This window comes from Mobula hypostoma, chromosome X1, assembly GCF_963921235.1.
Source record: "Mobula hypostoma chromosome X1, sMobHyp1.1, whole genome shotgun sequence".
In the NCBI taxonomy this organism is placed as follows: Eukaryota; Metazoa; Chordata; class Chondrichthyes; order Myliobatiformes; family Myliobatidae; genus Mobula; species Mobula hypostoma.
In genome coordinates this window covers 66,262,553-66,277,552 of record NC_086128.1, presented here as the reverse complement: position 1 = coordinate 66,277,552, position 15,000 = coordinate 66,262,553, and the positions used below count along the sequence as shown (strand labels likewise).

Sequence of the window (15,000 nt, the reverse complement as noted above, 5' to 3'; positions counted from 1 at the left end):
GGCTTTACCTGTAATGGACTGGGCCATATTCACTATTTTTTGTTGGATTTTCCAGTCAAGGACATTGGTGTTTGCATACCAGGCTGTGATACAACCAGTCAATATACTCTCCACTACACATCTATGGAAGTTTGTTAAAGTTTTAGATGTCATGCCAAAAGTTCTCACTTTCAGGGGCTCTACAACTCATGTTCTCAGTATTATTTATTTACTTTTTTATTTATTATTCTTTTTCTCTCATCAAAAGCTGGTAAAAGCTGAGGTAGGGGGCATAGCCAAGCACATTCATTTGTCAATTGCTAGGAACTTTCAGACTATTCTAGAGGTGTTTAGTATTGTGGCTTTCCGAAGATTTACATAAATATTGTTGTGTGGCCCTAACTGCTTAATGCTCTTGTGTAGTGACTTTGGGATGATACCAGTAGGAGATACTATTACTGGGACAATGTGTACCCTGTTCATATTCCATAGTCTTTCAATTTCCTCCTTTAATTCAGCATATTTCTTGTGTTTCTCACTTATTGATTTCTGTAATTTATGTGTGTTTGGAATGGCTATATCTATTAAGTAAGTTGTTCTTTGTTGTTTACCCTGTATTATTATATCCGGACAGTTATCATGGATTATTCCGTCTGTAATAGCTGATCTGTCATAATTTAATTTGTGGAATTCTGACTCTAAAACTGGATCAGACTTGTATTTATATTAAGGTATGGTTTCTTTTATTGAACTTGTATTTCAAAGCAAAATTTTGGTGACTGATGTTTAGCACTTGATCATGCCTGTGTAAGTAATCAGATTGAGTTAAACTGCTACAGGATTCTGTAATCTGATGGATTGTTTCTGGTTTCTCTTGGTATTTTTTACATTTCTCATCTTGAATTTGTTGGTCTTTTATTATGAATTTTTGATAATTTACCTCCTGGTCCTGTATTGCCACAAGGAACCCTTCCGTTTCTGGGCAGAGGTCACCAAATCTGAGCCAGGTGTTCGACGTTTCCTTGTTGACATCTAGTCTGCTCAGATCATGGGGAATATCTTCCATGGAGGGCCATGCTCTTCCATTGGGTAACTTTTTCTTCAGTAGTGTTAATGTCTTCATTTTTCTGGCTTGTGCTCTCATTTAAGTTTCCTGTACTTCTTATTAATAAATAGAGCCTGTTACTCAGCTGTATCTCTAACTAGAAATAAAAACTAGACACAAACAAATTCGGACAAACAACCAATATACAAAAGAAGACAAATTGTGCCAAAACAAAGAAACCTGAATATTAATAACAATTACCAATATTTAATATTCATCATTATTCATTTACTTATTATTATTAATAAATAATGTTGAGAACATGAGTTGTAAAGTCCTTTGAAGTGAGTCTGTAGGTTGTGGAATCAGTTCAGAGTTGAGGTGAGAGAAGTTATCCATGCCTGTACAGGAGCCTGATGATTGAGGGGTAATAACTGTTCCTGAACCTGGTGGTGTGGGTCCTGAGCCTCCCGTACCTCCTTCCTGATGGTTGAGGGGTAATAACTGTTCCTGAACCTGGTGTTGTGGGTCCTGAGGCTCCTGTACCTCCTGCCTGATGGTTGAGGGGTAATAACTGTTCCTGAACCTGGTGGTGTGGGTCCTGAGCCTCCCGTACCTCCTTCCTGATGGTTGAGGGGTAATAACTGTTCCTGAACCTGGTGTTGTGGGTCCTGAGGCTCCTGTACCTCCTGCCTGATGGTTGAGGGGTAATAACTGTTCCTGAACCTGGTGGTGTGGGTCCTGAGGCTCCTGTACCTCCTTCCTGATGGTTGAGGGGTAATAACTGTTCCTGAACCTGGTGGTGTGGGTCCTGAGGCTCCTGTACCTCCTTCCTGATGGTTGAGGAGTAATAACTGTTCCTGAACCTGGTGGTGTGGGTCCTGAGGCTCCCGTACCTCCTTCCTGATGGTTGACGGGTAATAACTGTTCCTGAACATGGTGATGTGGATCCTGAGGCTCCCGTACCTCCTTCCTGATGGTTGACGGGTAATAACTGTTCCTGAACCTGGTGGTGTGGGTCCTGAGGCACCTGTACCTTCTTCCTGATGGTTGAGAGGTAATAACTGTTTCTGAACCTGCTGGTGTAGGACCTGAGACTCCTGTACCTCCTTCCTGATGGTTGAGGGGTAATAACTGTTCCTGAACCTGGTGGTGTGAGTCTTGAGACTCCTGTACCTCCTTCCTGATGGTTGAGGGGTAATAACTGTTCCTGAACCTGGTGGTGTGGGTCCTGAGGCTCCTGTACCTCCTTCCTGATGGTTGACGGGTAATAACTGTTCCTGAACATGGTGGTGTGGGTCCTGAGGCTCCTGTACCTCCTTCCTGATGGTTGACGGGTAATAACTGTTCCTGAACATGGTGATGTGGATCCTGAGGCTCCCGTACCTCCTTCCTGATGGTTGACGGGTAATAACTGTTCCTGAACCTGGTGGTGTGGGTCCTGAGGCACCTGTACCTTCTTCCTGATGGTTGAGAGGTAATAACTGTTTCTGAACCTGCTGGTGTAGGACCTGAGACTCCTGTACCTCCTTCCTGATGGTTGAGGGGTAATAGCTATTCCTGAACCTGTTGGTCTGGGTCCTGAGGCCCCTGTACCTCCTTCCTGATGGCTGAGGGGTAATAACTGTTCCTGAACCTGGTGGTGTGGGGCCTGAGGCTCCTGTACCTCCTTCCTAATGGTTGAAGGTTATTAACTGTTCCTGAACCTGGTGGTGTGGGACCTGAGGCTCCGGTACCTCCTTCCCGATGGCAGCAGCGAGCAGAGATCATGTCCTGGGTGGCGGGGCGTCCTTGACGATGCATGGCCGTTTCTTGCGACAGCTCTCCGTGTAGATGTGCTCATTTGGTGGGGCAAGTCTTTGCCTCTAACGGACTGGGCTGTGTCCACTCCTTTGGCTTTCTGTTCCTGGGCGTTGGTGTTCCCACCAGCCTGTGATGCAACGAGGCAGAATATTTTCCGAAGGAAATGGGCTTTGGAGTTAGGAGCCAGAGGTCTGGATAAATAACGGTGCAGGTTTGACATTTAGTTTTGGACTCAATGAGCTCTGGGCGAACCACATGGCACATCCCTCAAATACAATAACAAACAGCCAGGTCAGCTGGAAACTTTGGCAGATGGAATTTAATCCCGACAAGTGTGGCGTGACGCATTTTGGGCGCTGAAAATTGAGCAGGTGGTTGGGGTGGGCGAGTTGATTTCGGATCCCCGCAATTTACTGGCACACGTTTCCGTCAGCACCCGAGGGGACGCTGCCCACCTGCGCCGTGCCCTCCGAACGCCTGGGCTCGATACACTTGTCGATCAGTCGATTGGTCGCCGTTTGGGGAATCCCAATTGTGACGCAGCGCGGGAGTCCCGTCGCTGATTGGTTGCGCGCCGAACTCCAGGCGTTTGTCTGGAAGTTCGCGCGTACCGGTTTAGAAATCGGATCGAGGTCTGCTGGCCTGTTTCCGGAATTGGTTCGCGGTCACTTTGAACCACGTCCGTCACGGACGATCAATCGGATTTGCGCCCCTCTGGATCCCCACGGGTCGAGACGGAGGATGGGTCAATGCCAGTCAACCAGCGGCGACCCCCGCCCCGCACACCCCAAGTCGCAATTGGGTTTCCATAACAACAGACCAGTCAACTGATTGACAAGTATCAATTGTCAGAGATTGGGGAACGACCCCCACCCTGAATTTATCTCTGCTCTGCGCGAACCGGTTTAAAGTAGAGTACATGGTTGGCTGCCGCGACGAAGAGCCACCCAAGTCACATCGCACGAGGGCGCAGGAACAGGCCCTTCGGCCCACTTAGTCCCTGCCAGCCCAGTCCCAACCGCCTGCCCCCGGAGGGTGGCGGAGACAGCTCTTGGCAGGCTTCCTCTTACGGGTAGAGGGCACGGAATGCAAATTGGAACGTCGTGCTGCCAACTTTACGGAACACTAATTTATTTCCGTTAATTTAATTATTAAGGAACACAGCGCGGAACTGTTCTTTCCGGCCCAACGAGCCGAGGCGCAGAGCAAACCCACCTGTTTAACCCATAAGACGACAGGACAGAGGAGCAGGATTCGGCCATTCGGCCCATCGAGCCTGCTTCCCCCCCCCCCATTCCATCATGGCTGATCCAATCTTGCTCTCAGCTCCAGTCTCCTGCCTTCTCCCTGTATCCTTTCATGCCCTGACTAACCAAGAATCTATCAATCTCTGCCTTAAATTTACATACAGACTTGGCCTCCACAGCTGCCTGCGGCAAGGAATTCCACAGATTCGCCACTCTCTGGCTAAAAAAATTCTTCCTCATCTCTGTTCTAAAAGGACACCCCTCTATTCTAAGGTTGTGTCCTCTCGTCTTAGACTCCCCCACTATAGGAAACATCCTCTCCACATCCACTCTATCTGTGTCCTCTGGTCCTAGACTCCCCCACGACAGGAAACATCCCCTCCACATCCACTCTATCTGTGCCCTCTGGTCCTAGACTCCCCCACTATAGGAAACATCCTCTCCACATCCACTCTATCTGTGTCCTCTGGTCCTAGACTCCCCCACTATAGGAAACATCCTCTCCACATCCACTCTATCTGTGTCCTCGGGTCCTAGACTCCCCCACGATAGGAAACATCCTCTCCACATCCACTCTATCTGTGTCCTCTGGTCCTAGCCTCCCCCACTATAGGAAACATCCTCTCCACATCCACTCTATCTGTGTCCTCTGGTCCTAGACTCCCCCACTATAGGAAACATCCTCTCCACATCCACTCTATCTGTGTCCTCGGGTCCTAGACTCCCCCACTATAGGAAACATCCTCTCCACATCCACTCTATCGAGGTGTTTCCCCATTCGATAGTTTCAATGAGGTCACCCCCTCATTCTTCTAAACTCCAGTGAATACAGGCCTAGAGCCATCAGACGTTCTTCATATAACAACCCATTCAAACCTGGAATCATTTTCATGAACCTCCTTCGAACCGTCTCCAATGCCAGCCCATCCTTTTAAGATGAGGGGCCCAAACCTGCTCACAATACTCCAAGTGGAGCATCACCAGTGCTTTACAAAGTCTCAACGTTACAGCCTTGCTTTTATATTCTAATCTTCTTGAAATGAATGCTAACATCACATTTTCCTTCCCCACCACTGACTCAGCCTACAAATTAAGTCTCTTTGGCATCTCATTTTTTTTTTGTATTTTCTCTCCAGTTAGAAACTAGCCAAACCTTCTATTTTTTCTACCAAAGTTCATGACCATACACTTCCCGACTCTGTGTTCCATCTGCCATTTCTTTGCCCATTCTCCTAATCTGTCTAAGTCCTTCTGCAGCCTATTTCCTGAAGACTACCTGCCCTTCCACTTATTATCTGCAAACTTTGTGCAACAATTCCATCATCCAGATCATTGACATACGTAAAAAGAATCGGTCCCAACGCAGACCCCCGTGGAACACCACTAGTCACTGGCAGCCAGTCAGAAAATGCTCCTTTTATTCCCACTCTTTGCCTCCTGCCAATCAGCCACTGCTTTACCCATGCTAGAATCTTTCCTGTAATACCATGGACTAAATAACTTGTTAAGCAGCCTCATGTGTGGCACCTTGTCAAAGTGCTTCTGAAAATCCAAGTACACAACATCAACCAAGTCTCCTTTGTCCATCCTGTTTGTTAGTACCTCAATGAATTCCAACAGGTTTGTCAGGCAAGATTTTCCCTTGAGGAAACCATGCCAACCACGCCCTATTTTATCATGTATCTCCGAGTACCCTGAGACCTCATCCTTAATAATTGTCACCAGCATCATCCCAACCAATGAGGTCAGACTAACTGGCCTATCATTTCCTTTCTTCTGTCTCTCTCAAAGAGTGGAGTGACATTTGCAATTTTACCATCGACTTCCGGAACCATTCCAGAATCTAGTGATTCTTGAACGATCATGTCTATAGCCTCCACAATCTCTTCGGCCACCCCTTTCAGAACTCTGCAGTGCACACCATCTGGTCCAGGCGACTTATCTGCTTTCAGACCATTCAGTTTCCCAAGAACCTTCTCCCTAGTTACGGTAATTTCACATGAGCCCTGAGTAAGGGTGTCAAAGGTTATGGGGGGAGGGGAGCAGGGGAATGGGGTTGAGAACATAGAACATAGTACAGCTCAGGAACAGGCCATTCAGCCCACAGTGTTGTGCTGACCCGGCTAAAAAGCAAATCAAAACCACCCAAACGCTAATCCTTCCTGCCTACACCATGTCCATATCCCCCCATCTTCCTCATATCCAAACGTCTCTTAAAAGCCTCTAATATATTTGCCTCTACCACCATACCAGACAGCACATTCCAGGCATCTACCACTCTCTGAGTAAAAAACTTACCCCTTGAACCTACCCTCCCTCTCACTGTCAATGCCTGCCCTCTGGTGTTAGACATTTCTACCCTGGGAAACAGATAGTCCCTGTCCACTCTATCTATGCCTCTCATAATCTTATAAACCTCTATCAGATCTCCTCTCAGCCTCCAGAGAAAACAACCCAAGTTTATCCAGCCTCTTGTGACAGCACATGCCCTCTAAACCAGGCAGCATCCTGCTAAACCTCTTCTGCCCCCTCTCCAAAGCCTCCGCCCCCTTCCTATAGTGGGGGCAATTGGAACTGTACGCACTTCTCCAGGCGTGGCCTAACCAGAACAATAATGGACAGCCATGATGGAATGGGGGAGCAGACTCGATGGGCTGAATCCCTTGCCCTGTGGAGATGGCCCCAGTATTGCGAGGGGGGAAATGGGCCAGCAATGCTGTGGTGGGGTTGGGAAGAGGCTGTCCCACCTCCTGACGCCGTGACCATTCCCTGCTCCTCCTCCACCAGGCCCAGGGCTGAGAGAATTCGTGCGAACAGGGGAGATATTTAGATACCTTCTTGCTGCAGTCCTCGGTAATCAGCTTTTTGTTGTCAATAATAACTGTAATAAATGCAGAAACAAAAACAGGAACAGGATTACTGGCACGTCTGCAGGTGAGAAGAGCCCCTACTTTAATCAGTCGAGACATCGAGTTCAAATGTCTGGAGGCCAACACCAGGTGCCATGGCATATGACGTCATCATAATGCGCCGTGCCATCATGGCATCATCATTATGTGCCGTGTCGTTATGACCTGGGCGATCATGGTCTTTCCTTCACCATGGTCGCTCTTGGCAACTTTCTGCTACGGAAGTGGTTTGCCATCGTCTTCTTCTGGGCAGTGTATTTTACAAGATGGGTGACTCCCCCCACCCCCTCTACCATAGGCTGTGGTAGAACCAAGGACCCCTATGGAAAATCCTGGCGATTCTGGACAACGTTTCACACCCTCTGCATTCCACCTTGGCTGAACAGAAAATCACTTTTAGTATCAGACTAAGACAACTGCACTGCTCTGAAGAGCGCTATGTGAGGTCATTCTTACCCTTTATAATGAGTCAACCTGTAGCCGGGGAAGTGATGACCCCCCTGCCCCCATTAGACTGTTTGAGGTAACTTATTTTTTATTCTTTCTTACTTCTCTTCTAATATTTGTGTATCTGTGCACTTGTAATGCTACTGTGACACTGTAATTTCCTTTGGGAACCTGATCATTAAATTTGCAGATGATACCATAGTGGTGGGGCTCATCAGCAAAAATGACGAAACTATGTACCGGGAGGAGGTCAAACACCTAGAGAGCTGGTGCAGGGATTATAACTTGATGCTTAATGTCACCAAAACCAAGGAGATGATCGTCGATTTCAGACGGTCTCAGCCTGAGCACACACCCCTCAGCATCAGTGGCCCCACAGTGGAGAGAGTGGAAAACATCAAGTTCCTTGGGGTGCAGATCTCACCTGGTCCAGGAACACCACTGGGATTGTGAAACGGGCCCGGCAGAGATTGCACTTTCTGAGGAAGCTTAAACAAGCATCACTCCCCACTAACATCTTAACTACATTCTACAGAGGCGTGGTTGAGAGTGTGCTGACCTTTTGCATCACAACCTGGTACTCCAGCTGCAGTGCTGTCGACAGAAAAGCCTTGCAGAGGGTGGTTAGGGGAGCAGAGAAGGTTATTGGGGTCTCCCTACCTTCTGTCCAAGACCTCTTTCAGAGTTGATGCCTCCAGAAGAGACCCCTCACACCCTCTCCATGTACTGTTTGTTCTTCTGCCATCAGGCAAACGTTACAGGAGCATCAAAACTAAAACCACAAGGCTACTAAACAGCTGCCTCCCACAGGCAGTCAGACTGCTAAATAGCTGCTCCACCTGACTCTGCTTTGGACACTTTTAACTTGCACTGGACACTTATAACTTGATTTTAACTGACATGTGGCTGTTGTGTTTTACTATTTATTGTTATGTTTATTATTTAGCGTTGCGTTTGTTATGTTATGATTGCACTGCCCCTGGGAAATGCTGTCTCATTCTGCCCTGCAGAGCTGATGTACGGTTAGAATGACAATAAAGTTTTTTGAATCTTGAATCTAAAGTGTCAACCTATCTGCCTACTCTCCAGAGATTGTCTGCCTGGCGTCAGTGGTCACATCACCAGGACCTGTGATCTGCACCGGCTGCTCGTACGACCATCCACCACCTGCTCCCATGGTTTCACGTAACCCTGATCAGGGGGCTAAGCAGGTGCTACACTTTGCCCAAGGGTGACCTGCAGGCTAGCGGAGGGAAGGAGCCCCTCACACCTCCTTTGGTAGAGACGTATCTCCACCTCATCATCCAAAATATGTTACAGCTTACTAAAAAGCCAGCCCATCTTTTTCTTAGATAAGAGGCCCAAACCTGCTCACAATTCTTCATGCGCGGTCTGACCAGTGCCTTATAAAACCTCAGCATTACACCCCCGTTTTTGAGATTCTAGTTCTCTGGAAAAGAAAGCGAACAGTGCATTTGCCTTTCTCACCACTCACTCAGTCTAGCAGCTGTCAGATGCTAGTAACCCAGACGACCCAACATACCCCAGCCAGACCCCCAGCAGAACGGACTGGGCATGGTGTCAGCACACTTTTCCAAAGGGTCAAAGAGACAACCTCTGCCCTGCTCTGCCTCGCGCGTTGGTTCTGATGTTGCTCGGAAACCAAAAGCTACCACCTTGTACCTCCTTCCTGAGTGCCAGGTGTGAACCAGCCACACAGGGACAGTCAGGGTGCAGTTTAAATGATTGAAAGGATGTTTACGGCCATGAGAAATGGGAGCAGAATTAGTCCATTTGGCCCATCGAGTCTACTCCTACATTCAATCATGGCTGATCCTTTTTTCTCCTCCTTAGCTGCACTCCCCGCCCTTCTCCCCGTAACTTTTGATGCCGTGTCCAATCAAGAACCTATCAAACTCAGCCTTAAATACACACAACAGCCTGGTCTCCACAGCTGCCTGTGGTAATAACTTCCACAAATTCACTACCTTCTGACTAAAGAAATTTCTCCACATCTCTGTTTTAAATGGACGCCCCTCTATCCTGAGGCTGTGCCCTCTTGTCCTAGACTCTCCCACCATGGGAAAGATCCTTTCCACATCTACTCTGTCTAGGCCTTTGAACATTCGAAAGGTTTCAATGAGATCCCCCCGCCCCCCCCCGCCATTCTTCTGAATTCCAGCGAGTACAGACCCTGAGCCTTCAAACATTCCTCGTATGATAACCCTTTCAATCCTGGACTTATCCTTGTGAACCTCATCTGGATCCTCTCCAAAACCAGCACATCTTTTTTTGAATGAGGAGCCCAAAACTGTTCACAATACTCATGGTGAGGCCTCCCCAGTGCCTTATAAAGCCTCAGCATCACATCCCTGCTCTTGTATTCTAGACCTCTTGAAATGAATGCTAACGTGGTATTTGCCTTCCTCACCACTGACTCAACCTGCAAGTTAACCTTCAGGGCATTCTGCACAGGGACTCCCAAGTCCCTCTGCATCTCAGGTTTTTGGATTTTCTCACTGTTTAGAAAATAGTTTGCACATTTATTTCTGCTACCAAAGTGCATGACCATGCATTTTCCAACATTGTGTTTCATTTGCCACTTTCTTGCCCATTCTCCTAATCTGTCTAAGTCCTTCTGCATCCTACCTGTTTCCTCAATGCTACCTGCCCCTCCACCAATCTTTGTATCATCGCAAACTTGGCAAGAAAGCCATCTGTTCCATCATCTAGATCATTGATATACAGTGTAAAAAGAAGCGGTCCCAACACTGACCCCTGTGGACACAACTAGTCACCGCCAGCCAACCAGACAAGGATCCTTTTATTCCCACTCACTGTCTCCTACCAATCAGCCAATGCTCTAACCATGTTAGTGACTTTCCTGTAATACCATGGACTCTTAACTTGGTAACCAGCCTCATGTGTGGCGCCTTGTCAAAGGCCTCCTGAAAGTCCAAATATACAACATCCACTGCATCTCCATTTATCTATCCTACTTGTAATCTCCTCAAAGAATTCCAGCGGGTTCGTTAGGCAGGATTTTCCCTGAAGGAAACCATGTTGACTTTGTCCTATCTTGTTCTGTGTCACCAAGTACACCATCACCTCGTCCTTAACAATTGACTCCAACATCTTCCCAACCACTCAGGTCAGGCTAACTGGTCTATAATGTCCTTTCTGCTGCCTTCCTCCTTTCTTAAAGAGTGGAGTGACATTTGCAATTTTCCAGTCCTCTGGCACCATGCCAGAGTCCAATGATTTTTGAAAGATCAATGCTAATGCCACCACAATATCTAACACTTCCTCTTTCAGAACCCTAGGGTGCAATTAGACAATAGACAATAGGTGTAGGAGTAGGCCATTTGGCCCTACGAGCCAGCACCGCCATTTACTGTGATCATGGCTGATCATCCACAATCAGTATCCATTTCCTGCCTTCTCCCCATATCCCTTGACTCCGCTATCTTTAAGAGCTCTATCTAACTCTTTTTTGAAAGAATCCAGAGAATTGGCCTCCACTGCCTTCTGAGGCAGAGCATTCCACAGATCCACAACCCTCTGTGTGAAAAAGTTTTTCCTCAACTCCATTCTAAATGGTCTACCCCTTATTCTCAAACTGTGGCCTCTAGTTCTGGATTCCCCCAACATCAGGAACACATTTTCTGCCTCCAGCGTGTCCAATCCCTTAATAATGTTATATGTTTCAATCAGATCCCCTCTCATCCTTCCAAATTCCAGTGTATACAAGCCCAGTCGCTCCAATCTTTCAACATATGACAGTCCCGCCATCCCGGGAATTAACCTCGTGAACCTACGCTGCACTCCCTCAATATCTAGAGTGTCCTTCCTCAAATTTGGAGATCAAAACTGTACACAATACTCCAGGTGTGGTCATTTCATCTGGTCCGGGTGACTTAACGAGGAATGTGGGATGTTTTCCACTCTTAGTCAAGGCATTGGGTTCAAAAGTCAGGAAAATATGTTGCAGCTTCATAAAACTCTGGTTAGGCTGCATCTGGAGTACTGCATACAGTTCTTGTCACCCAACTATACGAAAGATGTTGAGGCTTTGAAGAGGTTCACCAGGATGTTGCCTGGTTTAGAGGGCATGTGCTATAATGAGAGGCTGGATAAACTTGGGTTGTTTTTTCTGGAATGCCAGAGGCTGAGGGGAGATCTGATAGAGGTCTATAAGATTATGAGAAGCTTAGGTGGAGTCATTGGGTGGCAGGGTAGAGATATGTCCCTACCAAAGGAGGTGTGAGGGGCTCCTTCCCTCCACTAGCCTGCAGGTCACCCTCAGGCAAGGTGTAGCACCTGCTTAGCCCTATGATCAGGGTCATGTGAAACCATGGGAGCAGGTGGTGGACGGTCGTACGAGCAGCCGGTGCAGATCGCAGGTCCTGGTGATGTGACCACCGACGTCAGGCAGACAATCTCTGAAGAGTATTGATAATGGCTGTGGGGGTCACCCGTCTTGTAAAGTCACTGCCCAGAAGAAGACGATTGCAAACCACTTCTGTCGGAAAATTTGCCAAGAACAATCACGGTGATGGAAAGACCGTGATCGCCCACGTCATCGCGACACGGCGCGTAATGATGATGTCACACGACACGGCGCACGATGATGATGATGAGATAGAGTAGACAGACAATATCTTTCCCCCAGGGTCGAAATGTCTGACACCACAGGGCAGGCATCGAAGGCGAGAGGGGTTAATTTCAAAGGAGATGTGAAGGGAAAGAGTAGTGGGTGCCGGGAGTGCACTGCCTGGGGAGGTGGAAGAGGCAGAAATGTTAAAGACTTTCGAGAGACGTTGGACAGACACATGACTGCGAGGGAAGTGGAAGGATATGAACATTGTGTAGACAGAGGGGATTAGTTTAGTTGGCAATTTGTTCACTAATTTAATTGGTTCAGCACAACATTGTGGGCTGAAGGGCCTATTGGGGTGCTGTACCTGCTCCCTGGGTGGCACTCTGTCTGACGCAGCCGCGTTACAGTCTGCGGGATGTGGGCCGAATGGCCTGTTTCTGTGCTGATCTGTCCTCTCTGTGACACTCTGTCTGACACAGCTGCGTTACAGTCTGCAGGACATGGGTCGAATGGCCTGTTCCTGGGTGACACTCTGTCTGACACAGCTGTGGGACGGCATGCAGATGCTGTGATAATCTCACAGCAGCACCCAAAACGTGAACGCCTGGGCTCACTGACAGGGTTCAGGCTCTCCCAGGATGGGAAGCACGAGGGGCCGGAACAGATCGAAGCTCCTCCTCCACTTGGAGTATTGTTCTGCACGCACAAAGTTCTGGAGGGACCCAACAGGTCTAGGCAGTCGATGTTCCAGGCCAAGACCCTTCATCAGGACTGGGTAAAAACGGATGAGAAGTCAGAGTAAGAAGGTAGGGAGAGGGTAGGAAGGGGTACAAGGTGGTAGGTGATAGGTTAACCCGGGAGAGGGGGGAAGGGGGTGAAGTAAAGAGCCGGGAAGTCGATTGCTGAAAGTGATACAGGGCTGTGGAAGGGGGGATCTGAGAGGAGAGGGTAAAAGATCATGGAAGGAAGGGAAGGGGGGCTGGTGGAGTGCCAGAGGGAGGTGATGGGCAGGTAAGGAGATAAGGTGAGAGAGGGAAATGGGGATGGGGAATGGTCAGGGAGCGGGGTGGGCAATTCGAAAAATCAATGTTCATGCCACCAGGTTGGAGGCTGCCTTGATGGAATACAAGGTGTTTCTCCTCCAACCTGAGGTTGGCCTCGTCATGGAGAGGAGGCCGTAGACTGACGTGTGGCTATGGAATATTGTGTTCGGTTCTGGTTGCCTTATTACAGGAAGGACCAGAAGCTTCAAGAGGGTGCAGAGGAGATTCACCAGGATGCTGCCTGGATTAGAGAGGGTGCAGAGGAGATTTGCCAGGATGCTGCCTGGAGGAGAGAGGGTGCAGAGGAGATTCACCAGGATGCTGCCTGGATTAGAGAGGGTGCAGAGGAGATTCACCAGGATGCTGCCTGGTTTAGAGAGGGTACAGAGGGAGATTTACCAGGTTGCTGCCTGGATTAGAGAGGATGCAGAGGAGATTTACCAGGATGCTGCCTGGATTAGAGAGGGTGCAGAGGAGATTCACCAGGATGCTGCCTGGTTTAGAGAGGGTGCAGAGGGAGATTTACCGGGATGCTGCCTGGATTAGAGAAGGTGCAGAGGAGATTCCCCAGGATGCTGCCTGGATTAGAGAGGGTGCAGATGAGATTCACCAGGATGCTGCCTGAATTAGAGAGCACACTTTCTGAACATGATCAAGCTGGGGCTTTTCCCTTTGGAGCGAAGGAGGGTGAGAGGTGACTTGATAGAGGTGTACAGGATGGTAAGAGGCACAGATTGAGTGGACAGCCAGAGACTTTGCTCCAGAGTGGAAACAGATAATATGAGTGGGACATAATTTTAAGGTGATTGGAGGAAAGTACAGGAGGATGTCAGGGGTAGGTTTTTTACACAGAGAGTGGTGGGTGTGTGGAACACCCCGCCAGGGGTAATGGTAGAGGCAGATACATTAGGGACATTTAAGAAACTCGTAGTTAGACTCATGGAAGATAGAAAACCAGAGGGCAATGTGGGAGGGAAGGGTGAGATTGAGTTTCGAGTAGGTTTGAAGGTCAGTACAGCATTATGGGCCGAAGGGTCTACACTGTGCTGTGATGTTCTGTGTTCTAACACTGTCAGGACAGGCACAGCCTGGGATCGATATACCCTCAGTGGCCACGTTATTAAGTACGCCTGCTTATTAATGCAAATCTCTAATCAGCCATTCAAGTGGCGGCAACTCAAAGCACGCGGACATGGTCAAGAGGTTCAGCTGTTGTTCAGACCACACGTCAGAATGGAGGGGGCGCTGGGGATTGTTGGTGCCAGACGGGGTGGTTTGAGTATCTCAGGAACTGCTGATCTCCTGGGGTTTCCATCCTCAACAGTGCCAACCTTTTGTTTTTTAAAGGCCCTACCATTAGCCAAGGGGACCCACGGACCCCAGGTTGGGAACCCCTGGCCTGGAGTTTATAGAGAATGGTGCAAAAAATCCAGAGAGCACCAGTTCTGTGGGTGAAAATGACATGCTGATGAGAGAGGTCAGAGGAGGTAACCAAAAAAAGTAATGACCCTCTCCTTCTCCATTCCCCATGCCCTTTTCCCTCTCTCACCTTCTCTCCTTGCCTGACCATCGCCTCCCTCTGGAGCTCCCCCTCCCCCATTTTCTTTCTTCCATGGCCTTCTGTCCTCTCCTATCAGATCCCCCCCCTTCTCCTGCCCTGTAGCTCTTTCACCAAACGACTTCCCAGCTCTTTACTTCACCCACCCCTCCTAGTTTCACCTTTCACCTTGTGTTTCTCCCTCCCCTTCCCCACCTAACTCGACTCCTCATCTTTTTCCCTCTCTCTCCAGTCCTGATGAAGGGTCTCGACACCGAAACGCCGAGTGTTTGACTCTTCTTCACAGACGCTGAGTTCCTCCAGCATTGTGTGTGTTTGTGTGTGTATGTGCATGTGTGTGTTTATGTGTGTGTGTGTATATCTGTGTGT

At 48.4% G+C, this 15,000-nt stretch overlaps 1 protein-coding gene across 1 annotated transcript in view; it reads right to left on the bottom strand.

Moving 5' to 3' along the window:
- Positions 1 to 15,000, bottom strand: part of LOC134340651 (cytosolic 5'-nucleotidase 3-like) — an 83,663-nt gene that overhangs the window by 31,471 nt on the left and 37,192 nt on the right. Inside the window, exon 4 of the mRNA XM_063038106.1 lies at positions 6,909 to 6,955. Coding sequence (XP_062894176.1) covers positions 6,909 to 6,955 — 47 coding nt within the window. The remainder of the gene's footprint in view (positions 1 to 6,908; positions 6,956 to 15,000) is intronic.